This window comes from Bos javanicus, chromosome 6, assembly GCF_032452875.1.
Source record: "Bos javanicus breed banteng chromosome 6, ARS-OSU_banteng_1.0, whole genome shotgun sequence".
NCBI lineage: Eukaryota > Metazoa > Chordata > Mammalia > Artiodactyla > Bovidae > Bos > Bos javanicus.
This window is the reverse complement of record NC_083873.1, coordinates 85,481,398-85,495,792: the sequence shown is the minus strand read 5'-3', so window position 1 is coordinate 85,495,792 and position 14,395 is coordinate 85,481,398. Positions and strand designations below refer to the sequence as shown.

General features: G+C 35.9%; 1 protein-coding gene across 3 annotated transcripts in view; it reads left to right on the top strand.

Annotated features, from left to right (window-relative positions):
• SULT1B1 (sulfotransferase family 1B member 1) overlaps positions 1-13,797 on the top strand; it is a 42,921-nt gene extending 29,124 nt beyond the window's left edge. For all 3 annotated transcript variants that reach the window (XM_061420359.1, XM_061420360.1, XM_061420361.1), the window contains 4 exons: positions 3,802-3,928; positions 4,556-4,650; positions 8,654-8,834; positions 12,533-13,797. In XM_061420359.1, the coding sequence (XP_061276343.1) occupies positions 3,802-3,928; positions 4,556-4,650; positions 8,654-8,834; positions 12,533-12,645 (516 nt within the window). In that variant the 3' untranslated portion in view covers positions 12,646-13,797. The remainder of the gene's footprint in view (positions 1-3,801; positions 3,929-4,555; positions 4,651-8,653; positions 8,835-12,532) is intronic.
• The last annotated feature ends 598 nt before the right edge of the window (positions 13,798-14,395 follow it).

Below are 14,395 nucleotides of genomic sequence, written 5' to 3'. Positions count from 1 at the left end.
ATAGTACCAAATGCAATCTACAATCCCTATCAAATTACCAATGAAAATTTTCACAGAACAAGAATAAAAAATTTCACAATTCATATGCAAACACAAAAGACCCTGAATAGCCAAAGCAGTCTTGAGAAAGAAAAATGGAGTTGGAGGAATCAACCTTTCTGACTTCAGATTATATTACAAAGATACATTCAAGACAGTATGGTACTGGCACAAAAACAGAAGTATAGACCAATGGAATAAGATTGAAAGCCCAGCAATAAAACCATGCACCTATGGGTACCTTATTTTTGACAAAGGAGGCAGGAACATACCATGGGGCAAAGACAGGCTCTCCAATAAATCGTGCTGGGAAAACTAGACAGCTACATGTAAAAGAATGAAATTAGAGTACTTCCTAACACCATACACAAAGATAAACTCAAAATGGATTAAAGACCTAAATGTAAGACCAGAAACTGTAAAACTCTTAGAGGAAATCATAGGCAGAACACTCTATGATGTAAATCAAAGCAGATCCTCTATGACCCACCTCCTAGAGTAATGGAAATAAACATAAAAGTAAACAAATGGGACATGATTAAACTTAAAAGCTTTTGCACAGCAAACGAAACTATAAACAAGGTGAAAGATAACCCTCAGAGCTGGAGAAAATAATAGCAAATGAAACAACTGACAAAGGATTAATTTCCAAAATATGTAAGCAACTCATACATCTCAATACCAGAAAAACACACAACCCAATCAAAAAGTGGGAAACAGACCTAAACAGAAATTTCTCCAAAGAAGACATACAGATGGCTAACAAACACATGAGAAGATGCTCAACATCACTCATTATTAGAGACATACAAATCAAAACTATAATGAGATATCAATTCACACTGGTCAGAAAAGCCATCATCAAGAAGTCTACAAACAATAAATGCTGGAGAGAGTGTGGATAAAAGGGAGCACTCTTGCACTCTTGGTGAGAATGTAAATTGATACAACCACTATGGAAGATGGTATGAAGATTCCTTAAAAAACTGGGAATAAAACCACCATATGAACCAGCAGTCCCACTTCTAGGCATATACCCTCAGCAAACCAAAATTGAAAGAGACCCATGTATCCCAGCACTATTTACAATAGTTAGAACATGGAAGCAACGTAGATGTCCATCGACAGATGAATGGATAAAGAAATTGTGGTACATATACATGATGGAATATTATTACTCAGCTATAAAAAGTCAGTTCTAATGAGTTGGATGAACCTAGAACCTATTATACAGAGTGAAGTAAGCCAGAAAGAGAAACATAAATAACATATTTTAACACATATATACTGAATCTAAAAAAATGGTACTGAAGAATTTATTTACAGGGCAACAATGGAGAAACAAACATAGAGAATAGACTTATGGACATGGGGAGAGGGGAGAAGACAGTGAGATGTATGGAAGAGTAACATGGAAACTTACATTATCATATATAAAATAGATAGCCAATGGGAATTTGCTGTATGGCTCAGGAAACTCAAAAAGGGGCTATGTATCAACCTGGAGGGGTGGGATAGGCAGGGAGATGGAGGGAGGTTCAAAAGGGAGGGGATATATGTATATCTATGGCTGTACTAAAAAGATCTTCACCACCAAGATAATCACGATGGTGTGATCACTCACCTAGAGCCAGACATCTTGGAATGTGAGGTCAAGTAGGCCTTAGGAAGCATCACTACGAACAAAGCTGGTGGAGGTGATGAAATTCCACTTGAGCTATTTCAAATCCTGAAAGATGATGCTGTGAAAGTGCTGCACTCAATAGACCAAAATTTGGAAAACTTAGCAGTGGCCACAGGACTGGAAAAGGTCAGTTTTCATCCCAATCCCAAAGAAAGGCAATGCCAAAGAATGCTCAAACTACCACACGATTGCACTCATCTCACACACTAGTAAAGAAATGCTCAAAATTCTCCAAGCCAGGCTTCAGCAATACATAAACCATGAACCTCCAGATGTTCAAGCTGGTTTTAGAAAAGGTAGAGGAACCAGAGATCAAATTGCTAACATCTGCTGGATCATCAAAAAAGGAAGAGAGTTCCAGGAAAACATCTATTTCTGCTTTATTGACTATGCCAAAGCCTTTGACTGTGTTGATCATGATAAACTGTGGAAAATTCTGAAAGAGACGGGAATACCAGACCACCTGATCTGCCTCTTGAGAACCCTATATGCAGGTCAGAAAGCAACAGTTAGAACTGGACATGGAATAACAGACTGGTTCCAAATAGGAAAAGGAGTACGTCAACGCTGTATATTGTCACTCTGCTTATTTAACTTCTATGCAGAGTACATCACGAGAAACGCTGGGCTGGAAGAAGCACAAGCTGCAATCAAGATTGCCAGGAGAAATATCAATAACCTCAGATATGCAGATGACACCACCCTTATGGCAGAAAGTGAAGAGGAACTAAAGAGCCTCTTGAAGAAAGTGAAAGAGAAGAGTGAAAAAGTTGGCTTCAAGCTCAGCATTCAAAAAACTAAGATCATGGCATCTGGTCCCATCACTTCATGGCAAATAGATGGGGAAACAGTCGAAACAGTGTCATGCTTTATTTTGGGGGGCTCCAAAATCACTGCAGATGGTGACTGCAGCCATGAAATTAAAAGATGCTTACTCCTTTGAAGGAAAGTTATGACCAACCTAGATAGCATATTGAAAAGCAGAGACATTACTTTGCCACAAAGGTCTGTCTAGTCAAGGCTATGGTTTTTCCAGTAGTCCTGTATGGATGTGAGAGTTGGACTGTGAAGAAAGCTGAGCACCGAAGAATTGATGCTTTTGAACTGTGGTGTTGGAGAAGACTCTTGAGAGTCCCTTGGACTGCAAGGAGATCCAACCAGTCCATTGTAAAGGAGATCAATCCTGGGTGTTCTTTGGAAGGAATGATGCTAAAGCTCAAACTCCAGTACTTTGGCCACCTCATGTGAAGAGTTGACTCATTGGAAAAGACTGATGCTGGGAGAGATTGGGGGCAGAAGGAGAAGCGGACGACAGAGGATGAGATGGCTGGATGGTATCACCAACTCGATGGATGTGAGTTTGAGTGAACTCCAGGAACTGGTGACGGACAGGGAGGCCTGGGGTGCTGCAATTCATGGGATCGCAAAGAGTCGGACACAACTGAGCGACTGAAGTGAACTGAACTGATGGCTGATTCTGGACAAGGAAATGGCAACCCAGTCCAGTATCCTTGCCTGGAAAATCTCATGGATAGATGAGCCTGGTGGGCTGCAGTCTATGGGGTTTCAAAGAGTTGGGTATGACTGAGCGACTAACACTTACTTACCTATGGCTATCTCATGTTAAGGTTTGACAGAAAACCGCAAAATTCTGTAAAGAAATTATCCTTCAATAAAAAGTAAATTTTAAAAAAAGAAAAGTTGTTAAAAATACTCCCTCCTTATTCTTTAACAGATTTTATTTTCTACAGTGATTTTATTTTTAAAGAATTTTAGATTGATAGCAAAATTGAAAGGAAGTTAGAGATTTTTCACATATCTCTTGTGCCTGCACATCCAAAGACTTTTCATTATCAGTAACTTATGTCCTCTCTATTTTGTCACACTTGTTAGATATTTATCAATTTTGTTGGTTTTTTAAAAAAAGAACCAACTTTTTCATTTCTATTAATTTTCTTAATATTTCACTGTTTTTAATTTCATGGATTTCAGATCTGTTGTTTTACATGACTACTGTATGTTACTTTTTTCTTAAATAAAATATCATGCATTTGATTTTCTTCATCTTCCCCCTATAGATCATTTATCTGGCTCGAAATGCCAAGGATGTTGCTGTCTCATTTTACCACTTTGACTTAATGAATAATTTGCAGCCTCTTCCTGGAACCTGGGGAGAATATCTAGAGAAATTCTTGACTGGAAATGGTAGGATGGTCTTAGCTAAAAATTAATGTCACTAAAAATTATTTTTAATAATATTAACCATTACAAGTATGAATTTCCCTTTCAAAACACTTCTTTTTCCAAATCAGTAACAAGTACATTCAAAAATCATTTCAAATTAAATCAAATACATTTAATATTTGCTGACATTCAATATAAATCCTGCTATTAAACATCAGCTTAATGAAAATATTCTCAAATCTCTTTTCAGTCGATAAAAACCCATTCTCAGTTCCTACTCACAACAAAAATTTATTTGCCCAAATCATTAGTTAAATCTTTTATACATACATTTACAGTAGTTAGATACATAAGTGATATGAGTATTTCATAAAAGAATAGTTTTCTTCTGCATGTGGCCAAGTGTAACCTATTGGAGGACAATGTATTTCCATTTGAAATGTTTCTTTTGCAATTAATATATTTAAAAATCTGAAATTTGTGCATCCATAAGTAGCTGATTATATATACTTGTCTACATAGACTTTATAGTTTCAGTTCCTTGATTACTAAATTCGAAAAAATATTTGTATAATTTGACTTATTTTTCACAAACAAATCTTCAATTTGATAAATGTTTATGGAAATAAGTTATTTCTCTGGTTTTAGTGGCCTATGGTTCCTGGTTTAATCATGTTAAAAGTTGGTGGAAGAAAAAGGAAGGACACCCGATACTTTTCTTATACTATGAAGATATGAAAGAGGTAAAGTAGTAGAAATACATTATAGAAAATTCCTCAACTACATCCTGGAGCAAAAGGATTAATAGTTTTTTCAATTAATCTATGGAGTTCAAATGATATAATTGCTTTGCCTATTTTCCATGTCTGTTTACCCAGATCTTGCTAAGATCTTTAATGAATCTAATTGTGAAATCAGTGATGTTTTAATCCTCTTATCCTTTTCAATCACTGTGTTTCTCTTGAGCACCTTTCTTTTCAAATTTGTCTCCTTCGTTTAATGGGTTATCATTCTGTCATGGGGTTCCTGTGAATCTCTATCATTTGGTCCTCATTTTTTTTAAACTCTTTGTTACAGATTGATGATCATATCTATTCCCACTGTTGCCAAAACTATGTGCTAATTACCCACCAAAAACTCCATTTTAACTTCTAACCTGACTTCAGATCCTTGTTTTTCTTAACTGCTACTGCTAAGTCACTTCAGTCGTGTCCTACTCTGTGCGACCCCATAGATGGCAGCCCACCAGGCTCCCCCATCCCTGGGGTTCTCCAGGCAAGAACACTGGAGTGGGTTGCCATTTCCTTCTCCAATGCATGAAAGTGAAAGTGAAGTTGCTCAGTCGTGTCCAACCCTCAGCGACCCCATGGACTGCAGCCTTCCAAGCTCCTCCGTCCATGGGATTTTTCCAGGCAAGAGTACTGGAGTGGGTTGCCATTTAAATGACCCTCAAATTTAACATGTTGAAAATTAAACTCATCTTGCTTCTCTCTCTCTCCGAAAAGTAATCCTTTTCTTTTATTCTGTCTTTTGGTTAATGATGTTTGGTTGTTCATTCAGTATTGAAAGTTTGAAAGTAAATTGTCCTCACTGACTTTCATGTAGTGAATATGGTTTCATTTTCTCCTGAACATCCCATTGGTTCACATGCCCTACATATTATATCTTAAGTGTGCTCCTCTCTTTTACATTCTTCTTAACTGTTAGTTCAGGGATTCATAAAGATTTTTCTAGTCTCCCATATGAACTAGTATTAACCTAAATACTATTGCAAAGTTCCAGGCCTATCCTCAGGCTATTTTATTAGGTAATACACACACACACACACGGAAACCAAGCTTATCTAGTTGTAAAAGCCTGAACATGCAAATAAGGATATCTTGTGGAATTTCAGATTCTTGATGGAAGGCATATCTACCTTTCTTGTAACAGCATCCACAGTACTTACAACACCTACCATATATATAGGTGCTCATGGCCACTTATTGTATGCATAAGTGATTGCTTGAATGAATGAATGAGTAGTGGTTGCAAACATTTGTGTGTGTGTGTGTATGTGTGTTAGTTGCTTAGTTGTGTCCGGCTCTCTGCAACCTTATAGCCTGTAGGCCACCAGGTCCCTCTGTCCATGGGATTCTCCAGGTGAGAACACTGGAGTAGGTTGCCATTTCCTTCTCCAAAAAGATCTATAGAAAGAAAGAAAGTGAAGTTGCTCAGTCGTGTCTGACACTTTGTGGACTGTAACCTACCATGGCTGTAACCTACCAGGCTCCTCCATCCATGGAATTTTCCAGGCAAGAGTACTGGACAGGGTTGCCATTTCCTTCTCCTTACAAACATTTGAGTGACATCAATAAAGAACCTACCTGCAATACGGGAGACTCTGGTTCAGTCCTTGGATTGGGAAGATCTCCTGGAGAAGGGAATGGCAACCCATCCCAGTATTTTTGCCTAGAAAATTTCATGGACAGAGGAGACTGGTGGGCTACAGTCCATGGGGTCGCAAAGAGTTGGACAGGACTGAGTGAGAAACACTTTCACTTTTTTTTTTTTTTTTATCCTACTCAGCACAGAAACCTTACCTTATGTAAAATCTCTCTTGTTGCATGTATTTCTGAGAAACTCTCAGGGCATTTCTCATATCTTATCAATAAGAGTCCTTTTCTACTCTGCTCAGGCTCCCACTCTCTATCACACTTACTTGTAGCTCATAGAGAATCTGTGATCTAAACATTACCATTGCCCCTTTATGACAATTTGCTGGCAACACAATACACAGCTGTAAAACTAGAGTGGTTTTATGAAACCACTTTTAAAAAGTGGTGCTCTCCCTTGGGTGCTTGACTAATCAGAATTAAGTTATAAGTTCTTCATAAGACAGAAAATTGTCTTTCTGTGCCAAGTATTTTATTTTTACTTTCTGGAGACCAAAGTGAAACTTATTCACTTTATGAAGAGAGCAAATTTAACTTCTGGATGTAGTTCTTTTTCTCCATAGGATAAACAAAGTAATACATTTCCTAGGCTGAGCTGGTATCCAAATTCTGAGTCAGACATCATGCTGCTCCCCACATTACACTCTTGTGTCAAATATTTCTCTCCTTATTCACTGAAGATGCCTTTTTCAGGTCAATTTATGCATATTAATTTACAGTCTGGCCTAGTCAGTTCTATAAGAATATCCTGATATTTTGAATCCCACTCAAACTTACTATACATTAAACTTTTTAGACAACATTTTTTCCTATCATGGTTATATTTTAGACAATGTTACAGAAATGGTTTTCATATAAAAACAATAATATGACAAAATTATAACTATAGATCAAGGATAAAATTCAGAGAGAAGTCTAGTAATTTACATCAGGTTTATGAATGTCTGCATCAATTCTCAAACTCTCAATCAATGAGGTGAAAAAGAAGTAGAAGCTAGCACTCTCTGCTTTAACTTCTACTTGTCTGTAAATTAGCATCATCATTGATACTTTGGCTGTGGCCAAATTATTCTTCAAACACTATAAATATGTAACAGAAATTGCTCTATATTTGTTTGCCTGTCCATATGTTTTTTCTGTGTTTTCACTACTGACTTTTCTCTTAGTCTTTTCTCCACTATCATCATTTCTGACATTTAAGTCATGCTAACCCCTGGCACCACATTAGTAGCCATCTCAGTGTTCTCTTGTCAAGGCCTGATACATAAAATATTGTCAGAACTTCCATTATAGGAAACTCTTTACCAAAACATAAACATGCAAAAACATTCAATACACACACACACACACACACACACACACACACACACACTCAACACACACAGAGTGAATAAGACACATTATTAAAGAGTTGTGTCCCTACTACATAACAGATACAATCCAAATCCTTCAGCAGGACATCCAGTGATGCTCTAAATTTTATCTCAATTCATCTTTACTGCCTCGTAGCCTCTCTCACTCCTATGAACAACTCAACCTCAACTCCAACCACTTTTCTTTTTTTTCACTTGAACACAGTGAGTTGATGCTTCCAAGAGATATTTTCTTTACTGGAAATTTACTCTCCAACTGCTCAGGAGACTGCATCTTGGTAAACTCTGACACATCTTTCTAAATTAAGCTTAGATGTTAATCCCTTCAAAATCTTTCTAGACATATCTATATATATATTTGCTTAGCTTCCTAAAAGGTTCCAGATATTAAGTTAATGCCATTAGAATTTGAAAAAATTATTCATTTCTGAGATTTTTTTCTTCTTATTCTCAATGACTAATGAATAATTTGCTATCTTTGCAACTTCACTGGTTTGTTTTTAATAATGTACATCCAAGTAAGATTTCATCAGTGTTAATAAATTTTAAAAATATCTTCAGTTTTGCCTGAATTTATTACATTATTTTTATTAAATATTATTATTATAAACAAGAAACCAATTTGGATGAGTAACAGAAAAATAAAGATAGAAGGAATAAAGATACTGGGTCCCTAAAACATTCAGTTTTCAAATTTAACTGCAAACTGAGCTGAAAATTTTTGCTACAATCTGTTTTACTAAATGCTATTAATAATTGTTAAAGTTTATTATTATTGTACTTTGAATGAAAAATAAGACAGAATAAACAAAATATTTCCACTCTACCTTTACTAAACATAAATTATTGATCTTTTTTCATTTTCATGATTTTTTTCATACTATTTTAATGATTTATTGTTTACCATTTTCTTGGGTGTATCTCTACCCTATTGATAGAATCCAAAGCAAGAGATCAAGAAGGTTGTTCGATTTCTAGAGAAAAACCTGGATGATGAGATCTTGGATAAGATAATCTATCACACATCATTTGAAATGATGAAGGACAACCCTCTAGTGAATTATACACATCTACCAAGTGAAGTGATGGACCACAGCAAGTCCTCATTTATGCGCAAAGGTAATTATTTTCTTCAGTTTATTTTTCCTTTCTGCTTTCTTATGAATTGCTCTGAAATGAGGGTGAGCTTTGTAATCTCTACCCAGTTATTTAGCCAGTTTGGGGCTCAATTTTTTCATCTGTAAAATAAGGACACTAAAAATACCTACCATAAAAGTCGCTGAGTTAGATTGGAAATTATTAAAGGGACTAATGCATGTAGACCTGTTATTGAACACCTTGAGTACCCAATAATCTTTCTCCCTTTCTTTACAATCCTGCAAAAAGGGGGTGGTTTTGTCACTTCTGATGTGAGTCATTCTGTATTTTTTTATTCCTAAAACTTAAATCTTTATTTAAATTGGCACAGGCCTCCTCCTTCCTCCCAGTAATAAATTAATGTCAGTCAGTGCAGTAGCATCTTCTCTATAGACTCATTATCATTAGAAAGCAGAGGTCATTTTGTTAAGAAGGATTCACAAAAAGAAAGGGAATGTGGGAAGTTTTTGTTCCCTAAAAATACTATCTGAATTATGTTAATGGTAAACATGGAATCTAAATTTAACTTAAGATAACAATAGAGAAATACAACATTCACTGTCAAAATACAGCTCTATTTCAATTAAGTCAAGCACTATAAATTGTGGGTTATCATATGTGTTTTGGGTCAAAAATGTGTTATTATCTTAAATGTGAGAATTTATCCACCTAGTCATGTCACCCTATCTTTTCAATATTCTTTACTGAACTGGAGAGAAAGATAAAATTTCAGTTGGTGTGCCTGAAAGTAAACATAACCTGGAAATATATTGTATGTATGAACATGTGGATTAAGACCCTCGATGCTAAGTCACTTCAGTCGTGTCCGACTCTGTGTGACCCCATAGATGGCAGCCCACCAGGCTCCCCAGTCCCTGGGATTCTCCAGGCAAGAACACTGGAGTGGGTTGCCATTTCCTTCTCTGAAAGTATTATATGATTACAGAATTTTCTAACTCATATTTCTCTGTACCTTAGTGTACACCTAGTGTTTTCAAATTATGTTTTTTTTTAATTTTCAAAACACTACTTAAAAAGTAAGCTCTAGTATAAGAGGTCAAGGCTAATTTTTCATTGTAAATGGTGCATTACAAGTTTGAACAAAGAAGACTGATACAACACAACACACAACAACACACACGTGTTTTCCTGGTGGAAGAAACAGAGACCAAAAAAAAAAACAAAACACCCAAACCCTTATTAATTAAATAAGGCAAATTTTCATTATACCAGATCATTGAATGTAACTTCCAAGAGAGCTTTCCCCCAGTCATGAAAATTTATGCCATTGGATGATATCTCATTAGGGTATAGAAATAACCTCAGTATCTGGATTCCACGGTTTCTACAACTTCAAAGGAAGAGAGTACACAAGAAAGACACTCTTTCCACCCCTCTGGGAGTAGTGAAGGACACAACTTTTGTGGTCAGTTTGCTCTGGGATTTATCCAGGCTGTGCCATTCCCTGAACCTTTGACACTGCATACACTAATAAATCTGCCAAAGTTCTGGTTCCATCACTGATAAAATGGAGAAAAGAATAACATCTGAAGCACAAGCTTTGGGGGAGGACTTTCATAGAAGATATGTAAGCTTACACTGTATTTTTTTCTGACCAAAAATTATATACACAAAAGTAGCAAGTCCTATTATCTTGCAGTTTAGTATGTTCTTATCTAATATAACATCTATTTATTTATTCATGCGTTCAATAATACTTAAAAGATACCTTTTATTTGTTAGTTAATATTCAAGAAAAGGTCTTAAAGAATAACTATATGCAGATCATATTTTCTAGAATGTAAATAACACATATATGCTCAAGAAGCTCATATTGTAACACAAGAGAATGGACATTGGAAAATTCTGAAAAGTGAAGTATGAACAAAGGGCTAAGAACAGTTTTGAAGGATTCCATCCTGGATAATCAAGGTCATAGTTTAGTCACACAATATTAATGACGATAGGGAGATGATAAAGTCCAATGTTAATGCTTATGTCCCAAACTGCAACAAAACAGAAAATCCTGGGATTTGGCCAGAATTTATTTTATCAAAAAATTTTTATACTTCCTCACTCTTGTGAAGCAAACGTTTTTGTGTATAGAATATTTATACTCAAAATAGAATTTATTATTAGAATGCTTTATATATCTCTTTATTGTTTAAATCTACACTTCCTCTTTTCAATGACATCTTTAGAGGTGTACTATCCCAACTATGAACTATCCTCACATACATTCCAAAGAACTATCAACTTCTGGTGAAAATAGAATAAAGTATAATAACCAGGGAAACAATTTTGTCTATGGGGACGTCTCTTGTTAAAATGATTTAAAATCTTCATGAAACCATCATGGTTTAATAAGACTTGCAGTTCAATATGATGTATTTATTTATTTTTAAATTTTACTTATTTTTGGTTGCTCTGAGTCCTCATTGCTGCACATGGGCTTTCTCCAGTTTTGGCAACTGGGGGCTACTCTCTGGTTGCGCAGAACAGGCTTCTCTTTGTGGTGGCTTCTTGTTGCAGACGAGAGGCTCTAGGGCATGTAGGCTCAGCAGTGGTGGCATCCAAGCTCAGCAGCTGCAGCTCACGGACTCTAGAGCATGAGCTCAGTAGTTGTGGTGCATGGGCTTAGTTGCCGCATGGCGTGTGGGATCTTCCTGGGTCAGGGACAGAACCCATGGCCCCTTGATTGGCAGGCAGATTCTTAACCACTGGACCACCAGGGAAGTTCAATTTAATGTTAAATAAATTGCAAAATTAATGTTTTCCTCCAAACACACCAGCAGTACATTAAACATTTATTTTCAAATAAATATTTTTAAGCATCCAAGAATAAAAGATTAAATGTAAATTTATATCCCAACAGTTTCACTTCTATAAAAATTGTTCAGTGATTTTATATGTTTGATTTTAATGCTATTCTTCTCCTCTAAAATTAAAATAAGATGTATCTAGTGAGTTCAGGGAACACAAGAATCATCCAAATATCCTAACATCCTCATTTATTATTTCTCGGAAATGATATTTATCAACTTTCTGTTTCACAGTGTGACTATACTCATGACCAGTTCTTTGTACAGTTTCCAAAAGCAACTCATGAAAGACTGTAAAATATTCCCTGATCATCGATTCAGTGACCAGTGGTAACCCCATGATCTGGGACAATTAGAAACACTAAAATAATTTCTTTCAGGAAATTATTGTACAGCTGCAAATTTAGACAACAAAACTAACCCTTTGTATAATGTTTCTTTAAAACCAGGGTCTATTTAATTATGAACATGTCAAAGAGTTAGTTGTTCAATTGTGTCCAACTCTTTGTGACCCCATGGACTGTAATCCACCTCTGTCCATGGAATTCTCCAGGCAAGAATACTGGAATGGGTAGCCATTCCCTTCTCCAGGGGGTCTTCCTGACCCAGGAATCAAGCCTGGGTCTCCTGCATTGCAAGCAGATTTTTTACCATCTGAGTCACCAGAGAAGCCTGCTGTTTATTTATATACAGATGGCAGTAATTACCAATAAAAAAAGAGATGAATTTTAAAGTATCCAAATACAAAGAAAGGCTTCCTTTAAACTCTCTCAGTCTTTTCTTTTGGTATACGATGGCTTTTCCTTCATAAAGAAAATATTTTATTCTTTCATATGTTTTCTTATTTGTAATTTTTAGGGATTGCAGGTGACTGGAAGAATTATTTCACAGTGGCCCAAAATGAGAAATTTGATGCCATTTATAAGAAGGAAATGTCTGAGACTGAACTTCAGTTCCGTACAGAGATTTGAGGAACCTAAACTGAAAATCTGAAGAAAGAAGTCTGATCTGCAGTTTGGTGAAATAAGGACAGTTAGGATTTAATTTAGGCAATTGAATGGTTTTAAAAAGGAAAAAAAAAATGTGCTTCTAAGCTTTGATTTTTCAATGTGGTTAATCACTCACTCTGAGAGTCCCTAAAACTAGGACAAACTGTCACCTTTTAATAAACTATTCCTGCATTTTCCTTGTGGTTTAAAATTAAGTTCTACTTCCTACTAACATGACTCAAGAAATGCTGCTTTAACACTGATACTGTGTTTCCTACCTCTGCTCCAATTTCCCTTTCCTTAAAATTTGACCCAGAACACTTTGTGCCATTACTGTCTGTCTTCAGGATTTCAAGTTGTTCCCTGAGTCATAGCTCATCCGGCCTTGCCTCTCTTGGAATTGTACGGTTCATGCCTCAGATAGTATGGTTCAGGTTTTGGAAATGTTGTTTCTATCCTAATTTCTGTTTATCCAAATTCCTAAATTCTGAGTATGTAATTTTCAAGTCTCCAAAGAGGAAAGATCACCATTAATCTCCCTATGGCTATTCCCTGGGAATAGGAGCTCTGCTCTGAGCACCTAAGCTGAGGGCAGGAACTTACTTCCTATGGCGAGTCCTTGCAGAATTCAACAGCTTCCTGTGATTCCTGAGAATTTCCTATTGCCATGATATGGTTACGTTTGGGAGCATCTTAGATTCTTCATCTTGTATGTGAATAGATGTGGATCCCTTAATAATAGTTTCAATATTTCATATACAATCTGGTGCCTACAAGAGATTCTCTAGGCTGAATCTCCGCTACACCTTTCCAATCCAATGTCTTTTCTACCCATTTTTCTACTTTTAGGTCTATCTGTTGGTCTCTTTGATGGATTTGCCCTTGGAATATAAATCTTCTAGTAAATATGTATAAGTTTTAAGGTAAACTTTTATAAGAGATGTCTCATTACAAGAGATCTCTTATATCTAAGAGATACATTAGCATTCTTTTATTTTTAATTGAACATAGTTGATTTACAATATTATGTTAGTTTCGTATGTATAGCATTGTGAGTCAATTTTTTTATAGACTGTACCCTGTTTAAAGCTATTACAAAATAAAGACTATATCTCTCTGCGCTGTACAATACAACCTTGTTGTCTATTTATTTTACACATCGTAGTTTGTATAGCTTAAACACATACCACTATTTTGTCTGTCCATACCTCCCTCTCCTGGTAACCACTAGTTTGTTCTCTATATCTCTGAATCTGTTTCTGTTATGTTATAGTCATTTGTTCTACTTTATAGATTCCACTCAGGAAGGTTAACATAGAGTATGTGTCTGTCTAACTAATTTCACTAAGCATAATGCTCTCTAAGTGTATTTACATTATTGCAAATGTCAGAATTTCATTCTTTCTATGACTCAGTACTATTCCATGTGCATATTTATCCATTCATCATCTTATTTACACATTCATCAGTGGAAGGACACAGGTTGTATCCACATCTCATGTATTATAAATGCTGCTACGACCATTGGGGTGCATATATCTTTGAAATTAGCGTTTTCGTTTTCTTTGGATTTATACCCAACAGTGGGATTGCTGGATCACATGGGCCTTCTATCTTTAGTTTTTTAAGGAACCTCTATACTGTTTTCCGTAGAGTCTGTGCCAGATTATTTTCCGACCAACAATGTGTACTAAGGTTCCCTTTTCTCCTCATACTCATCAAAACTCATTAT